Source organism: Pogona vitticeps, chromosome 5, assembly GCF_051106095.1.
Source record: "Pogona vitticeps strain Pit_001003342236 chromosome 5, PviZW2.1, whole genome shotgun sequence".
NCBI lineage: Eukaryota > Metazoa > Chordata > Lepidosauria > Squamata > Agamidae > Pogona > Pogona vitticeps.
The window spans coordinates 154,920,186-154,939,390 of NC_135787.1; the positions used below are offsets into that span (position 1 = coordinate 154,920,186).

Here is a 19,205-nt window from a genome sequence, read left to right on the forward strand (position 1 = left end):
TTATTTATTTATTTATTTATTGTCATTGTAAGTATGTACACAGTATACCCATACAATGAAATTCACAGACACCCAGAGACCAGACACATGCACACACATGTGTTATCTGTTATCCTAAGCACTTTACTGGATATCATTTTCATTGAAACTGTAGACAATTAAACTGAAGCTTTTAGACTGCAATCAATGAGACTGCTTTAGAGTAAGTGCCTTTAGGATTGCCATAATCTTTTCTCAATAATGAAAAACAGGAAATAGGAATCGATTTTCTACTTGTGGAAGCATTACTGAATACAAAAGCTATCACTCTTCTATGAGAAAAGATCTGTTTTCTTCGACAATTTATTTCCTTCACATGTTCCAGAATTAGATTCTCCAAGCCAACCGTGAAATAAAGATTTAGTGATCCATCTGACAGGGAACAGAGAGAGAGAGAGAGAGAGAGAGAGAGAGAGAGAGAGAGAGAGAGAGAGAGGTTAATGGAACCTCCATAGTAGTTCAACTTGGAATACTTTTGATGTATTTTATTATTGGTGGTGCTAGTAAACTGGCTTCCTTCCTTTGGGCATATACTTCAACAAAACATTTCATCATCTGAGAAGAAACTGTGAATCACAGAAATTCAGTCACACCATTGTTGCCAATGGCCCGGTGTGACATCTGTATGAATTGATCAGAACATAGCTATTCACTGGATGCTTCATTTTCTTCACATGCTGAAACATACTTCTTGGCTAAGTAGCATTGCTGTGTAAAAACTGCATTTCAAAATTCTCAGCAGTATTTGTGGGAGTTCAGTGGTTTAGGTATTTGGCAATGGAGCCACTGGTTGTGCGCTTGATTCCCCACTGTTCCTCCAGGGAGAACAACCAGCCTGTGTGGTCTTGAGCAAGCTGCACTGTCCTAGGATGCCCTCAAAAAAAGAGAATGGCAAGCCAATTCTGAATATTCTCTATTTAGAAAAACCTGAAAAGGGTTGTTATAAGTCAGAATTGACTTAATGGCACATGATTATGATTATTATTAATCCCAACAGGTGGATTGACTGATTATTTATTCATTGACTGAGCATTGTCATTGGAAGTTGAAATAACAGCAACAGTATTGACAGCCTGACCACCAATCTGCTTTCTCCACAAAACCCTCTACCTAATGTCACCATATGTATACATTCCAATCCCTAAGAAAGAAGATGCCAAATAGTGCAGTAACTATAGGACCATTGCTTTAATTTCTTTTTCAAGCACAGGGATGCTCAAAGTGTTGCAATAGACACTTTTACCTTATATGGAGCAAGAAATGCCTGATGTTCAAGCTGGATTTCAAAAAGGAAGAGGCACTCAAGATTATATTGGAAATATCCACTGGCTACTGGAGAACACTAAAAAATTTCAGAAGGTCTATGCTTTATAAACTATAGCAAAGCATTTCACTATGAGTTCCTCTTAAAGAAATTGGTGTGTACTTGATTGTCCTAATACATAATGTTTTGTGGACAAGAAGCTACCATTAGAATATAAAATGGAAAGAGAATTATTTCCTATAGGCAAAGGTGTTAAACAAGGGTGCATTTTATCCTCTTATCTGTTCAATCCATATGCAGAACATATAATATGGAAAGCTAGACTGGATTCAGATGAAGGAGGAGTAAAAATGGGTGGAAGAAACATCAATAATTTAAGATATGTAGATGACACCAATTCACTGGCAGAAAGCACAAATGATTTGAAATTACTGTTGGTCATTAGTTGTACTGCAAGTGAAAGAAGAAAGTGCCAAGACGAGATTTCAGCTGAATGCAAAGAAAGCAAAAATCATGACTACAGAAATTGACGTAAAGATTTTGTACACCTTGGTTCAGTCATCAATCTAAATGGAGGCTGCAGCCAAGAAAGCAGAAGAAGACAGGGACTAGGAAGGGCAGCTATGAAGGAACTAGAAAAGAACATCAACTGTAAGGATGTGTCTTTGGAGACCAAGTCCAAGATCATACACACTCTTGAATTTCCAGTCACCATGTATGGGTGTGATAGTTGGACAGTTAAGAGAGCTGAAAGGGGGTGTGGATTTATTTGAAATGGGGTGCTGGAACAGAGCTTTGTGGATACCCTGGATTGCCAGAAAGAGAAACAAGTGGGTTCTAGATCAAATCAAACCTGAACTGTCTCTGGAAGCAAAAATGTTGAAACTGAGGCTGTCCTACTTGGGGTACATCATGAGAAGACAGAATTCCCTGGAAAAGACACTAATGGTGGGAAAAATGGATGAATGAGCAGGAAAGAGGAAGACCAAATATGAGATGGACTGATTCCCTAAAAGAAGCCAGAAGCTTTAGTCTGTAAGAGCTGAGCAGGGCAGCTGAGGACAGGACATTTGAGAGAGCACTTATTCATAGGGTCACCATGAATCAGAGGTGACTTGACGACAAATCACAACAAAGTCACCATATGATCACATTAGGTAGAGAGCATCATGCAGAACCAAACATTTCCCCACCTTTTTCTTTAGCACCTTCCTCTCCACCACTATGAGTTGTGGAGGAAGTGATGGGTAGGCAGTTGCACCATCCCCACCCTCAAAAAAAGGGTCTGTCCTGCAGAGACACCACCCCAGAGGAAGGACATTGCAGAGGCAGAGGTAGAGGCATCTATAGAGGAGCATTGCAAGCTAAAAGAGACTAACTCTTTGCCTTACTGGGCTGAGGAGAAGTCTGTTTGGGAAGGTCTGGCCAAGGTGGCAGCAGGACTTGCCCATCAACTCAACCAATGAGTGTGTGTCCTCTCAGACAGGGAACATTGTCGGTTTATACCACACTACTCACACCTGGAACACTTATCTATAGAAAAACTTGTTTTCCTTAAGGTAAACCTACCATTGCTTGGCTTTCCTGAACTCCCCTTTAAATAAGAAAGAATGTCACACTCTGCTCACAGTACTAGGTGTGCCATGGTTCAGTCTGCTGATCCCTTCTTCTACCGCTTTCAGTCTTCCAATTGCTACTCCAAGATTGTGCTCGTTCACTCAACTGTGCTGTGCCCCTCGGTCTTGGCACAGTTCCTGCCCAACACAGGCTATCTGCTGCTCCAGTCTGCCACCCAGTGCTGCCCAGGGTATTTGTACACTCCTCAATGCAACCTGCCATCTGCTTCCCTCATACTGCTGGCATTTCTGATGGGCATTCTGACTGTTCAAGGTTCAATCAATATGCCCATGACAATCGTTTCCTAATACCTAGGCACTGCTGACTGTTGGTGTGGTGTGCAGTCTTTTTGTTTGGCATGATCACTGGAAAGATGTAAATTAAATCCTTTAAAATGTTTTGCCTGCTTGTATTTTTTGAAAGGGGAAAATAACGACTATATAGTATTCATATTGACTGTAATGGAAATCCAAATATCCAGATATTCCTAATTTTTAAAATTCAAAATTCTGAATCTGAAGGTCTGCAATTCCAAATTCTGAATATGACTTCAAAGTCCAAATTGTTGGTGCTAGTGTCCCAAAATAAATAAAGCACACTACTTTTCAAAAAATATTCTTATTTCTTGGTACAAAGGGGCAAATCTTTATTTATTTATTTATTTATTTATTTATTTATTTATTTATTTATTTATTTATTTATATATATATATATTCCCGCCCATCTGGTCTACAAGGCCACTCACATTTTAAATAGATTACAGTTCTCGGCATGCACCATTTAACTCCCCAAATAGCCATTTTTCAGAATTGAAGATAGACTTCCAGTCATTTTTTAAATCATTTCTTGGGTATTTTAAACCATTTGTGTGATTCTCTAAGAGCTCTAGGAGCAAAAACTTGCTTCTTTCAACCCATAAAAGTTGCCAATTGTTGGTCTATGTATAAAGAAGTTAGTTGTACTAGGATACCAAACAACAAAAGTGAGAGGACAGCATACATATTTATTTAAGCCCCAGACATCAAGATCTATTCCAAACTACTGATGAACTCAAAAGTCTGACACTTTGCATATTGTAGTTGCTACATTTTATGGCTCACATGAAATGCTCAGGAGGCATTCCATATCAACATTATCATACGTCTGACTTTTCTGACTGCTCACATCTTGTCCAACCTCCTCATCTCCTTCAAGGGTGTTCCTCTCTGGAGTCATAGGCAAAATGGAGGCCATGCAACTGGCACTTGGTGAGCCCATGTTGGAATCATTATCTTCCACAGCTAGCTGCACTTCTGCATCTTCTTCCTCTCTTTTCTCTGCAGCTGCAGCTTCTGCTCTCTTCTTTTCCTGGCGCATGTCTTCATATACTTGATGCATTATAAATTGTGTTGTGTTCCGAGGGGCACGCATTCCTGGTGCTCTCCACCCCCAGATATTCATGGGGCGCAGTCGTCCCTTTATAGCTGCACACATGAATGCCAACAGACGCTGTCTTCTGAAGTACCGTTTCCGACTATAATGGCGGTGGTGGCTTTGACAGAGCCTACAGAATCTGGAGTGCCTTTGATGACCAGTAGAATGACAATGCCTTGCTTGCATCTTCTTCTGTGACCTTTTTCTCTTCCAGTAGTCTCCCTTTCTTTTCCAAGGTCTACCATTCCTAAAGAACCTACATCTCTTCCATTTTGAAGAGCGATGCCATTTGGGCTCCTGCATTTTTTGATCATGACATCTGAGGTCGGAAGCTCCTTTATGGTTTCTGCCAACATTTGAGATCTTCCTTGTCATCACAGGCCACTGATTCTTATACCCTTGTTGTACAGACAACTGCTGATAACACCGCCATCCCTGTCTCCACATCTTGGTAGGAGATAAATGGGAATCCTGCTCCACAAACTGAGCCGCCCTTTTCTGCCTTTTTTATTTCCTGTCTTATCTGGGGGTTGTTTTTACTCAGCGTTCGCTGCTTGTAGCCTTCGTTATGCGTTATGCAGTTCGCTTCTGCTGCTATCAAGCGGCCGGGCACCCACTCTCAATTTTCCAACTATGTTACTCCTCGTCTTTTCCTGTGACTCCCTTCTTCGTTGCTCCGATGCCTATCACTTTTGTAAAACAATGAATTATTGGTGTAAGAGGCTGCTTGAAACCAGATTCAGCAGGTCACAGGTATCATACCACTCTGAATGGTGACTCCCTTTCCTCTTGGGATCTCTGTACAGATTGAATAAAGCATCTTCATCACCCTGGGCAACAGGGAACCAATCATAAAGCAATGGGCGGGGCCGTACCTGGACATTCCACCAGCTTTTAAACCTATAGAAGACTTGTATTAGGTGTTCTTTCCTGAGACGTTGTGTAGAATCAAAGACTCTTCTGTACTTTAGGTTCCAAAGCAACCAGGTGCACACATCTGTCTCATGGTGACCATGTTCTGTTCTGACAGAGACCGTGGAAGTCAAATATTTGCAGATGCTCCAATCCAGTATAAAAGTAACAGTACCAGCCTATGTATAAGCCCCTTTAAAAGACTTCAGCACAAGCTTTTTCCAATGGCTAAATAATGAAGCTATGATAGCTGGCCATCTGTGACATCTGAACCCCACACCCACAGCTAGCGTTAATGTTCATTGTTACAGCTTCTGATTTTACAATTCTTCACAATGTGGCTTTCAAAACTTTTCATCATTGCAGATAAGCATTCTCACTTCTTTTTTTTCAGAATATATATAACATAATAACAGAACTTAAATTCATAATGGTAAACAAAGGAATAAACCCATTCCTTTCCAAATCAGACAGGGGCTGGGATCCCCTTGACACATGTTACATTGTGGATCTCTGGTGATATCATCGACCACAGTTATTCTCTGGTTATTTCAGGTAAATTAAGAGTTTCCTATTCACCTTTCCATTTGGTCCTGGAGCTCCTCAGGGATTGCCTTTGTCCTAGGAAGTCTTTGGAAGCTGCAGGACAAGGTAGGGTAAGCTGCCAGTGGCAGTAATTTTCTGGTTTGAAATAATTCCCTATCCCTTGTGGTTTGGAAAAAGAAACTCACTAGATGGGTTTATTCTTCAATCCCTCATTTTGAATATGTGTTCTGCTATTTTCTCATATATGAGTAAATGGGAAGTTTTTAATGTCTCTGAAATAGCTGTCGCTGATGACATCACCAGAGGTTTGCAACATAACTTGTGCCAACAGGATTCTGGCCACTGACAGAGAGAACAAATTGTTCAAGATGCTATACTTAATGTTATGTCTGCCATATGTAATGGATTCCAGGAACGTCTTAAATAATAATTGGTCAGCAGTCAAAATATTTAGATCTATGACAATTAGTAATCCTGTTTCCATATTTTGGGCAGCATGTCTTTCTGTCCCTCCAAATACTGAAGTACTGTACATGACTTAAGTAGAATATCAAATGATTTGATCACAGTATATCCAAAGCTACTGTTACACCTACAGAAATACTTCATCTGTGATTTACCAGGAAATAAGTAGCTGAGTTTCAGTTTAAGACATAAATGAGTGGCTAAACCTGTGTTATGCTCTGACCAAATGTTTTCCGTGGTTTCAGTGAGTGGAGGGTACCACTCCCTCACTTGAGGTCGGGTATCCTCCCTGCTCAGACGACAAGCTGTTGGTGCCTGTCTCTGGCTTATCAGGAGCAGGTGACAGGTTTTGCCTGTGTTTATAGGAGTGAAATCTTTGCCGTTCTGAAATAGAGGTAATTCTTTAGGTAGAAAAAAGTAACAACACTCCTTTCTATCTATTCAACTGTCTACATTCCACTGCCAGAGGAAAGAGGTAAATACACGATTCCAAGCTGTGCATAGATCCTGAGTTTCTTAGAAACTCACAACATCAGTCACAATCAAAATGTGTTAGCTTTTGAACTTGTTTTAAAAGCACAGAACAGGCTTTGGGGGCAAGGGTTAACAAAAGGTTCTGGCAAAGTATTTCATCATATAATTCAACACATGATGGCAGTAGTGGTCTATAAAATCGTGGACCAATCTGAGAAAATTAACAGCCCAAGCATTTTTTATTATTTGCATCCTATTGTCCTTGAAACATGGATTGAATAATCTGTTCCTGTTATCTTCACTCTCTCTTCCTCTTATCTTTACTGTCTTTTGAGAGTGTCCCAAAGTTCTTCATTGCTGCAGCTGAAAGACGGAATGAGAAGAAGCTGAAGCATGGATGGATGCACTGCCTTCACATATCAACTCATTTCTGCCTATACACAAGTATGACTGTGACTGTCATCCCTACTACATAGAAACCTGCACAGCTGATTTTACCATGTCTGACTGCATAGAACAACATATATGCCCATAGTAGGCATCCCCATTTTGAGACATTTGGTCCTGGAAAGGACCAAGAACATTTCACAAAGCAGAAGTACTGTAGCTGTGAGCAAAGAAACAGAATGTGTTGGATTATGTTCTGGTTTCAGTGGTCTTGGCAAATGGGCCACTGTGTGCACTTTTGTTGAACTGTGTTATGCTGTAGCTGGGTGGTGAAGCAAACTGGGGGATATTGCCTGAATATAGGCACAAGAATGAACATTTGGACACACATCAGAATTTAAACCAGAATGCACACTTTGAAGTGCACAGAACGGCACTTCAAAAGGAAGATGATATGGCTTTGTTGACCCTTTCTAACATCATCTTAGCAAACATAGTGAGAGAGTGGAAGGAGCTCCAACCTGACCAGCCTAAACTACAACATCAGGTTAGAGTCTCAGACTCCAAGAGGAAATGAAAAAAGGGTTTCTAGAGTCCTGAGTTCTGGCAGCCAATTTGAGTACCTGACCCAAGGAATAGCTATTATAGGGTGACTGTAGCCCAAACCCATTCAGATGCCTTTCGCCAAGTTGTTAATTTGGTGGAATTTCAAATTCAAAAATGCTGACGGTCTCCAAAGGGGCACTTCCCAGGCAACAAGGCCTATCTGCGAGTCCCAGACTCTGAAAAGTTTCAAACCTTTCTTACCTGGCCAGGTTTGCAGAAGTGCTCCTTTTCAAGCCCTAAATGATAGCCAATTGTAGCTGAATTGTGTGCAGGTTGTTTCTCTCTAAAATTGGATCCTTTTGAAGAAGATGCCTGCCCCTGCCCCCCACCAGCCAAGGGGAACCAGCCTGACCCAAGATTAGCTTGAGTGTGCCCTGGAACCCTGTTGCCAGGGGGAGAGGGACACACAGTCCTACTTACCAATGTATCGTGTGACTACGCCAACATTCTTGTAAAAATACAGATTCAGTTTATTCTGTCAGGAACCAACACCTTTAGGCACCTGCAGAGAGAGAGAGAGAATTCTAACAACCCAAACACAAGAGTACATTTGGATTTTATAGAAAAGGGTTTTATTGAAGGATAACAGTCTCTGCAGAAAGGAAGCCTACAGGAGCCTATACAGCAAAAATAATGTTATCATGAAAATAGGGGAAAAGGGTTTACCTTTATAAGGCGCAAATCACAACAGACTTGAGAACAGGATCTAGAAGTTCCTTTGCTTATGACAGTTTGACCAGCAACACTGTTCTTGGCTCAGCTTTGACAACAACATGTGGTTGACAGAGACACAGATATTGAAGTTATTTGAGATGCTTTCCCATAACCTTGTTAATACAATGTATGCAGTGAAATATGGAAACAAACTTGTTCTCAGATACAGATCATGTCTAATGTTGCCACTCTTAGTTGTTATTGTATCACGTAAAATGTCAAGCCCTTAGCTTAAAGTTTCTTTCCCCCTGTCTCTTGTTATCAGCTTTCTTTTCTGGACTCAGTCTTTTGACCTTGCTCTTCATGAGAAAACTGTTTTTGTTCTTGTATCTAGCAGTTAGGGGATCATCTCAAATCAGTTACTTCACTAAATGAGGCTTTGTTTCACTAGTTCCTTATGGCATAAACATTGAAAGAAAAGAATGTAATGAAATGTACACTTGTATTAAGGGGAAAAAGGAGAAATTTAACTTTTCTCAAAGACCAGTTATCTGCTCTTTTAGCTGCTGATTATTATTGTCCTTTTGTGTGATGGAACTTATCTGTAATCAAAACAGGACAATTCCACTAGCAAATTTCATGAATTTAATTACAGATTTGGAGAATATCTTTATCACACGTTCTAATTCTGCCTGCATATAGTTTTCTAATCCCTTCTACATATTTTCCTCTGTCCCATATAATAAAACAAACTTGATGTGATTGATGCAATGCAGCTTAATGTCATTTTGTTGATATGTCTTTTGTTGATGTATCTATTGATATGTATATAGATTCTGGGCATCAATAAAATATGTCATACAAGCAAATAAATAGCAGTAGGTATACAATCACATGATTGTTTTTTGCTGTACATTGTGTAGGCATCCTTCAGTCTCAGGAGACTATGGTAACGTGCTCTGAACAGAGGTCTTGGAACAGCATCTAGTGTGGCTGAGAAGGCCAATTTGAGAGTGACAATCCCTTCCACACTGAAGACAAATACAATCTGTCCCCTGTCCTGCTCCCTGATTTTGTTGGTTTCAGGACTGCCTCTTTGCCTCAGCCTGCTGAACAAGGAGAGAGAGGCCATGACACTTATTTTTTATTTTATTATTTATTTATTTAATTTATATCCCGCCTATCTGAATCACATAGGACCACTCTAGGTTTTATTATGTACGTTATTTTATTCTGTTTTTTTACTCATGTAAGCCGCCCCAAGTAGACTTTGTCTAGAGGGGCGGTGTCATGCACCCCCAGTTCCCCTGTGTTCTATCATGCAGCCCAGGTACACTTTCGGGTATGACATTTAATTTTCAACCCTTTTCCACTGCCACCAGAGGGTTTATCCCTCCCTCTATTAAATATGACTCTTAATTCACAGTTCTCTAATAAAACAATATTTATTTATGTGTTTATCAGTAAATCATGTAAAGTGAATCATGGATGGTCTTATTTTATTCATGCAATCAACTGTGCTTTCATAACATTTATATTTGCTTAGATAGAGTCATGTTAATCAAGGTATTTATTCATTTCTTATCTTGTTCTCTATCTTTCTATTCTTCTCTAACACCAGGCTGGTCCTAACTGCCTAAACTACTCTAACTGAAGTCCCTAACTCATCCCTAACTGAAACTCTAACTGAAATCCTCTCTAACTGGCCTTTAACTGTCATCCATTCTTCTTATATATCCTTAGCTCCACCTTTTCTGTATAACCATTGGCTCCTGAATCAAGGTTCCATTGTGATGGACAGGAATGGTTACTGACCTATCCATCACAGGCGGGGTATAAGTTTAATAAAAGTAAAATAAAGTAAATGATGCATCACCTGCTTCCAGGCTGAACACTCAAGGTTTCCCATCTGTTGACGTTTATTCCTAAGGCCTTCAGATCCCACTTGCAGGTATCCTTGTACTATATTGCAGTTGTGGTCTCTCTCCCTCTGGGGTGATTTGCCTGCACTAATTCTCTATACAGGAGATCTTTTGGAATCCGACTATCAGCTATTCTCACGACATGCGCAAGACAACGTAGACATCACTGCTTCAGTAGTATATACATGCTCAAAATTCCAGCTCATTCTAGGACTACTCTATTTGGAACTTTGTCCTGCCAGGTGATACCAAAATTGCATTGGCGACAACGCACGGGATGTGTTCAACTTCCTCTCCTGCCGTGCACATAGGGTCCAGGGCTCACTGCAGTACAAGAGTGTGCTCAGGACACAGGTTCTATAGACCTGGATCTTGGTGTATGCTGTCAGCTGATCATTTGCATAGTGAATATGAATGACCTGAAAAAATATGAAAGTGTGGCAGGCTGCTCATGTACAGAATTATGTACAAGATTCAGAAGAAAATAAAACAATAAAGTATTTTTAATAATTCACTAAAATTCAAAAACAATATAATCTAGAACTCTAAAATCTGACAACAATTTGAAAGGATTGCAGATTGTTTGGCTTGGAGCTACAATTGATTAGCAATGTTAAATTTCTCTACCTAATTTGTGACACTGGATAAAGATTAAAAAAATCTGATTCACCACTGGTCACTTACTTTACATAGCAAGCTCCTAATTACACATAGTATTGATTTAAAAAATGAGGCTATAGTAATTATCTTTATCTATCCATGAAAGAGAAGTGTTGTTGTTGTTTTTTTAAAAGATAGTTGACGGAGTGTGTTGCTTTGCCCTCTACCAGGCAAAATTTAATTGGGCACCCTGATTTCGGGGGTGGTTGTAGGTTTTTCAGGTTGTCTGACCGTGTTCTGGAGGTTTTTCTTCCTAACGTTTCACCAGTCTTTGGCCAGCATTTGTCTGAGTTCTAACTCCTGTCCTCTGAAGATGCCAGCCACAGAGACTGGCAAAACATTAGGAAGAAAAACCTCAAGAACATGGCCAGACAGCCCAAAAAACCTACAACCACCATCAAATCCCAGCTGTGAAAGCCTTCAAGAATACATCTTGATTTCTTTGTTTTAATCAAATTTCCCTTTCTTCCCTAAAACATACCAAAGATACATTGGGCTGCCTTTCAAGATAATCTGAGAACCTTAGCTGGTGTAAAATACTGAACCTATCAGAATCCTGATATCAATGACATTGTTACACGCATTCATCATGAACACTAAAACTGAATTACTACTAAATAGTTCACTTCCAGACTCTTCAAGGCACTGGTTTTGACCTTTAAAGCCATAAATGGCCTGAGTCCTTTCCAACTTGATCTGCCAATTAATCCTTGGCCTCACTGAGAGTTAGTCACCTCTGTTAAAGCCTAGAACTCTGGAATGCCTTTCATGAGACAATCATCTGCTTTCTGAATCATTTCTTGCTTTCTTCACAAGAGCAAATTGAAATATTTTTGTGTCAGTTCCTTTGATTGTAGAGGTTTTTTAAATGCTCTGTTAATTTCATGATTTATCAAGAAATATTTGCATTTTAATATGCTTTGTGATGGTTGTGTATGATTGGCCAGACTCCAACAGGTGATTTAAGCTGCATAGGTATAGTGGCATAAATTATGGGAGCAAACTGCACTCATTAATGAGATGGTGGTTGTGGTTGACTGCATGTGCACCCAGGAATGCAGGCATCAACTAATTAATTAGTGGAAATTTGCCGCTGCTACTGATGCCATAATTCTTTTAAATATTTTGTAAATCAATGTTTAGATTATGGCTATTATTTGATGGAAAGCTCTTTAATCTCTCTAGATTGAGAGCAAAGACCCAAGTACAGCTGAAATGCATGCAGGACTTCCTCTTTGCCAATGACACAACCATTGTTGCCCACTCTGCTGAAGACCTCCAACAACTCATGAATCGTTGTAGCAAGGCCTGCCAAGATTTTGGACTAACAATCAGCCTGAAGAAAACACACAAGTCATGGGCCAGGGCGTGGACTCACCTCCCTCTATTACCATCTCCATGCAAGAATTCGAGGTTGTTCATGACTTTGTGTACCTTGGTTCAATGATCTCTGACACTCTCTCCCTAGATGTCGAGCTGGATAAACGCATTGGCAAAGCAGCTACCATGTTCTCTAGACTCACAAAGAGAGTATGGCTTAATAAGAAGCTGACAGCATGAACCAAGATCCAGGTCTATAGAGTCTTTGTCCTGAGCACACTCCTGTACTGCAGTGAGTCCTGGACCCTTCATGCACAGCAGGAGAGGAACCTGAACATGTTCCATATGAGTTGTCTCCAACAGATTTTTGGTATCATCTGGCAGGCCAAAGTTCCAAATAGAGTAGTCCTAGACTGAGCTGGAATTTTTAGCATGTATACATTACTGAAACCATGACATCTATGTTGATTTGGGCATATCGTGAGAATGGCTGATGGTCAGATTCCAAAAGATCTCTTGTATGGAGAATTAGTGCAGGGAAATTGCCCCAGAGGGAGACCACAGCTACGATACATGGATATCTGCAAGCGGGATCTGAAGGCCTTGGAAATGGATCTCAACAGATAGGAAACCCTGACATCTGGAGGCTGAATCCCAATTTGAAGAGATCCTTGTCCAGCAGGCTGAGGCAAAGAGGCAATCACAAAAGCAGGAAAATCAGGGAGCTAGACGGGGTACAAATTGTATTTGTCTTCAGTGTGGAAGGGATTGTCACTCTCAAATTAGCCTTCTCAGCCACACTAGACGCTGTTCCAAGTCCTCCATATAGAGTACGATACCATAGTCTCTTGAGACTGAAGGATGCCTAATCAATATGCAAATCAATGTTTAGATTATGGTTATTATTTGAGAAGTTGTGCATATTATTGTGAAATTGGTGAATAGCCACTTGAAAAATATGTTCATTTTAAAGAGGCACGTGAAAAAAAAAGTCAAAGGGGAAGTCTTATTAGCCTCTTGCTGCAAAACAACAAAGTGTTTTATGACATCCTACAGCCTAAGAAGTTTTCTTTATTTTCATCATATTAAGAGGAAATATTCAACATTTCTGAAACATACCATTTCACAAAAATTTCTCATTGCTGCTATGTAACGATGGTGTGCTTGAAAAGATATTAGAAACAGCCATTTGTGTTCCTTCACTATTATCTATCCAATAGTTGCTATGAATATATTAAATATTCTCACTGTAGATTTATTTACTTATATAAGCACAGATTCCACATGTCCTTTCTACTGCAAGATAATATTCTGTATGTTACAAAAGATCCTTGTGGCACAGCAGTTAAACTGCAGTACTGAGCTAAAACTCTGCTCATGACCTGGATTCAATCCCAGGTAGCGGCTCAAGGTTGACTCAGCCTTCCATCCTCCTGAGGTCAGTAAAATGTGTCTGTGTGTGTGTGTGTGGAAGCAGATTATTGGACTATGTGAACTCTCTATCTCTTCCAGCAGGACTTTTATGTTCTGGAAGGTGCAGTGAAAGAGGAACATAACATGAATCAGGAACATAACATGTAATAAAAACAAGATAGAATTAGTCGATATAAATAACAATTTTTATAGCTCTGCTACAATACTTCTGTGGTAAATAGAATTAGAAATCGGGAATTATTTATTTATTTATTTATACTCCCATTGGTGCCAAACCACTATTCTGGGCAGTTTACAATCACAATTTGTAAACAATACAATAATTACCATCTAGTCTTCCTAACAATTACTTCAGAGCTGAAAATGTTGACAGTTCCTATGACAGAGCTCTCCAAACCCCACAGCATATCGCTCCCATCAACCCATTCTGCATGGGCAATGGTAAAAGATTATGGAAATTGTAGTGAAAAAAAAACATTTGCAAGGTCAACATTTCCCATTCCAATATTTCTCAGAGAATGAATTAATATTCAGCACTGTATGTTACTGACTGTACCTATTTACTCATAATCTTACGTTAATGATATATATTCTAATATTATGAGCTCTTGCAATAGTATCCACTATGCTTTTGAAAGCAATCATGTGCTTACTTGAAAAAGAAATTATATTGTACAGTATTTTTATTACTGTCTTGGCTTAAAAAAGGCTTCCAACTGGCAGTCGGGGTAGGCACATATAGGCATGAGGAGTTTTGCTCAGATTAATGGGATTTCCATCTAGCCTGATGTCTTCAAGAGATTTACGGATATAGGAATAGTCTTTCGTTTTGCAGAAAGTATCCTCGTGCATTTCTTGGATATTGTTGTTCTGGAAAGAAAACAGAAGCATCTATGAATATTACGATAGTCGGTACCTCACGTCCCAGCATGTCTATGATTCAATAGTAAATATCTTGTTTGTGGTCTTAACATCACAGGAGGTAAAGTAATAGAGTAGAATTGAATAAATGTCCAAAACATATAGCTAAGATAAAATGGCCACAACTTTATTGGTTACACCTGAGGAGTCATGGAACAATATTGGGAAATGTCTTCACGCATTGTTAATTGATAAACTACCATTCCCTGCTCTTGTGTTGAGAGAAAAAACACAAGATGTCCTCCCACAAGGACATAACCCCTGTAGAGTTCTTCTGTCTTCTAATGAAACAGATCTAATAGCCCCTAAGATGGACATTTTTCTCAAAATCTTAATCTCAAGATCCTTTTAAGGGATTCCCAATGTTGAGGGAGACACAGGAACCATTCCCCGCCTCCCAAATGAATCTATTCCAAATGCCCAAATTGACTTAACAGAAGGTAGTGACATATAAGACTGAAACAGTGCACAAGGCTTGGTGCTTATAAGAAAATGAATCATAGCCCAGTGAACTGCTGCCTTCAAAACCAGCAGGAACCTTCAAACAATGGTAGGTGGGAAGGGGCACAAAGTTCTTCCAAGTCTGACTTTACTATCACTGAAGAAACGGTTCTGTGTTACCTACGGGACCAGAGGAAGATACTCCCTTCTCTGCAATGCCTGCCAAGACCTCCTCACTCCTCCAATCCTGACAGGTCTATTTGTGGCTGGGCTGCTGAATGAATAAGGAGCCTATCTGAATGACATGCCACCACTAGGAGCAAGAAGCCGCCACCCTGCTCAACTCCGCATCCCCTGCAAGGCATGCGTTATCAGGAACTCTGGTGCATTGTGAACCATGCTAATGATAAAATCAACACAAACTAGCTGGATTGCAAAGACACAGTGGGAACTTGAAGGGGATATTATTTGTCACTCTCAAAGCCCCAGCTTTTCAAGAACAAATCTTCTCATTCCCAAATCCAACCCTCCCCTACATTTTCTTGCCTGCCTGTTTTTCCAATTTCTACAAATCCTTCAATGAGAATCTAGAATGTGATGTTTCGATTTGAACATGTGTCATACCATTTGCAGCATCAAAGGCATGTCGCTCATTAGCATGAGGCAACATGTCACACATTACTATTACACCCTCTTTCCTGTAAACCCTGCATCTAGAGTCCATTGATCATTGTTGCCCACCTGCAGATGAAGTGACCGGAGACTTTCAGGGAGTGGAAGTGGGATATGATCCAAGTTGTTATCAGTGATGTAAAGATGGTGCAGCTCATACATATCCTGAGGCAAAGGAAAATATTTCCAAAATAATTAAACAATTTTCTTTCATTTTCCTTTCATCTTGAACATAACATTTTAAAACTCATTCTTTAAATAAACTGTGTTTAAAAATAATAATACAAAGGCCAGTTTTTAATACACAAGCCGCAGTTGTGTGGAGACTTCAGTTTAGTGACTCGATGTACTTCACAGGCTTTCAAAACATTTTGTACATTTCCAAATTGGAAATGAAATAAATGTCTTGCCAGCTTCAAAGCTTTGCACTTAACAGCAGGTTTGTTGTCACATCATGTGATTATATCAAAATTTTGGCAATTGGCTTTTAAGAAATGAATGAAATAAGTAAATTAAACTTAGCTTTATGTCCTAAAATAGTGTTTTCATCAATATTCGAAAAGGAAGAATGTAAGTGGACAACTAAAGAATTTATTTCTAACTTGTTAACAACAGCAAGATAGCTAGTTATAGCCAGGAACTTGAAAATAAGATATAATTCTCACTTAAATGACTGGTACAGGGAACTTTGGGATATAGCTATTAATGCTAGGCCAACAGGTAATATTAAGGTTAGGAAGGGGGTGTGAAGGATAAATTTAGAGATATATGTGGAGAATATGTTTTGTATTAATAAAGGGGAAGGGACAATTCCCCTCACATTACATTACAGTCATTACAGTTTTGAAAGGGAAACAGGGCTTCGTGGAGGTAAAAGGCTGCAATTCCCAATTGGTCCTCAGTGATGGGGAGCACTATGTTTTGTAGACATTTGTTAATTGTTTTGGATGTCTATATGATTTTCTTTATCTTAAAAAAAAGAAAAGAAAAGCCTTAGTTTCTTAAAAGGAAAGAACACTGGTTTGTTAAAAAAGAAAGAAAGAAAAAGATAATATGCACAAATTGCAGAGATATGGCAAAAAGAAAACAAAACCCACAACACATCCTGTCTCACTATTGCTGGGAGACAAGGCGGCACATTCTTCATCAAGGTGTCTCACTGAGTTATGATAGCTTAAATGAAGGAGAATGAAAAACTTAGTGTGCATTACTACCATTAGTAGTTGGTGACAAGGGCAAAGGTCAACGTTTGGGATACTCTTACTCTTCCTAGCTTCTGCCTTAGCCTGAGATAGTACACATTGGCATGATGAAAGAGATAGTAAGGTAAGAAGCAATGTACATTTCAGATCTTGAATTAATTAAATAGATACATTTGCTTGTGTATAACACATACAATATGTCTCTTACTGTTATTCCAGGTGGTGGGTTATAAAAGAGAATTTAAAAAAAAGATATTGCAGCAGCCTTAGAGGCTTTATGTTACAGCACCTGGAAGCATTTATAGTGATAAGGCAAAATGTTTTGCAATCAGGATTTAGATTTATCTTTTATTGCAACCAGGGTTTTAATTCTTAAAAGTCTGTTTTATTTTTTTTAACTCAGGGCTAGCCTAATGTATTTGAATACATCAGAAGGAGAAAAGCGAAATGATATCTGCTATATGGCCTGACAAGCTGCATAGTTCTTAAATGGGCCCATAGGGGCCATAAAATGGCAAGAAAACAGGAATTGTGTAACAATGGTCTAAATAAAGTCTTTCTCTCTTTAATTTTAAACAGGCATGAAGGTAAAGGGGAAAGGGCTTAGACTGAACTTATACAAGTAATAATACACAATAGTTCACAGTAAAGGGGTGGGGGTGGGGTGGGGGTGGGGTGGGGGTGAGAAGCTCCAAAACAGCCATAAAGTGTTGCCTCAGATGAGAGGCAACTGAGTAGCAGTTGCTGGGTGGATAGTATGTACTATCTGAGGGATGGAGCAATGGCTCTAAAACTGTGAAATATTCCCTAAGGAAGCCTGCACTAGTGCACAAGAACCTACTGTTGTGAATCACAGAGACCAGGAAGAAGAAACATGCTGTTAAATCATGCCACATGTTTCAGAGGTGTCCGGCTGCCATTGTTTTGCCCTCGATAACACTCTCAATCCATTCCTGCAAAGGTGCTGCAGCCTACCTCATCCCATGCAAAGGGTTCCAGTTCTTACTATGGTAAAAATTATTAGTCAGGAAGTTTTTATTCTTTTTTTTTTAAAAGTGAACAACTAAACCAGCGATGGCAAACCTATGGCACGTGTGCTACAGCTGGCACACAGAGCCCTCTCTGTGGGCATGCGAGCCATAAGTCGCCATCAACAAATACTTACCCATCCTCCAATCCCAGATTTTGGCACTCCCATCTGCTAGTGCAGTAGTCCAGTGGAGGGGTACAATGGCAACCATTACTGGTCTAGCCCAATGGGGGATTGGAAGACTGGTAAGTATTTCATTGGTAATACCGCCCATAGGAAAAAACAACATTGCAGTGGTGGCACTTTGAAATAAGTACCGTATTTTTTGCCCCATAAGACACACTTCTCCATAAGACGCACCAAATTTTTAGGAGAAGAAAACAGGAAAAAATAATCTGTTTTCTTCGCTCCATAAGATGCACAGACTTTCCACCCCCCTGTTTTGTGGAAAAAATGTCAGAGTATAGAAATTTTACAGTGGGGTCTCGACTTACGAATGACCCGACTTGCGAACAATTCGAGTTACGAACCTGCCCTATAGGGAAAGTAAGGACTCGACATGCAAACTTCCCTCGAGTTATGAACAGGGAAAAAAGTCCCCCCTCCCTCCCCTTAGAGGCTTCTGGAGGGGGGGAAAGGGTCAGAAACTTAAAAATAAATACTGCACTGTTAAATAAAGTCACTTACCAGGCCTTGGTAGCCCCCAAACCACAGGAAAAAGAGCAGGAAAGAGCTAAAAGCCGACACCCAGAAAGAGCCTGGCAGCCATTTTGTGGTTTTCCCCGCCCCTCTCCCCGCCTAACAGCTGATCGGCTGGCTCTGAGCAGGCTTCTGGAGGCTTGCTCAGCACCTAAAAAGCCTGCCTGAGTGCCTTTGTGCTGAAAAAATCAGCACAACATGCTTTAAAACATTATTTAAAATTGGCTTCGTTTAAAAAAAAAAAAGAGTTCTAAAGTGCTGCCTTTAGTGTTCCCTGCCTTCCCTGAACCTCAGGGGAAAAAAGAAAGAAAATATCCCCCTCTAGTGGCAGAAGGCAGAATAGCAGCTTCCCATTAGTTTCTATGGACAGAAAAGAGCAGATACGGATTAAATGGTTTTCAATGCATTCCTATGGGAAATGCAGATTCGACTTAAGAACTTTTTGACTTGAGAACCACCTTCCAATACGGATTAAGTTCTTAAGTCGAGACCCCACTGTATAAGCCTGAACCTGTATATGTGTTTCA

The 19,205-nt window shown here is 39.8% G+C and overlaps 1 protein-coding gene and 1 long non-coding RNA gene across 2 annotated transcripts in view; both read right to left on the reverse strand.

The window, feature by feature from the left end:
• Positions 1–522: 522 nt before the first annotated feature.
• Positions 523–8,496, reverse strand: LOC140707353 (uncharacterized). Its single transcript, XR_012087346.2, has 3 exons — positions 8,390–8,496; positions 8,144–8,225; positions 523–7,093 (listed from the first exon to the last, which is right to left on the reverse strand). It is a non-coding gene; the product is annotated as an uncharacterized LOC140707353 (long non-coding RNA).
• Positions 8,497–13,877: 5,381 nt separating this feature from the next.
• Positions 13,878–19,205, reverse strand: part of EPYC (epiphycan) — a 34,295-nt gene continuing 28,967 nt past the window's right edge. Inside the window, exons 6-7 of the mRNA XM_020777925.3 lie at positions 15,817–15,912; positions 13,878–14,583 (exon numbers count right to left, since the gene is read on the reverse strand). Of these exons, the coding sequence (XP_020633584.3) occupies positions 14,413–14,583; positions 15,817–15,912 (267 nt within the window). The 3' untranslated portion in view covers positions 13,878–14,412. The remainder of the gene's footprint in view (positions 14,584–15,816; positions 15,913–19,205) is intronic.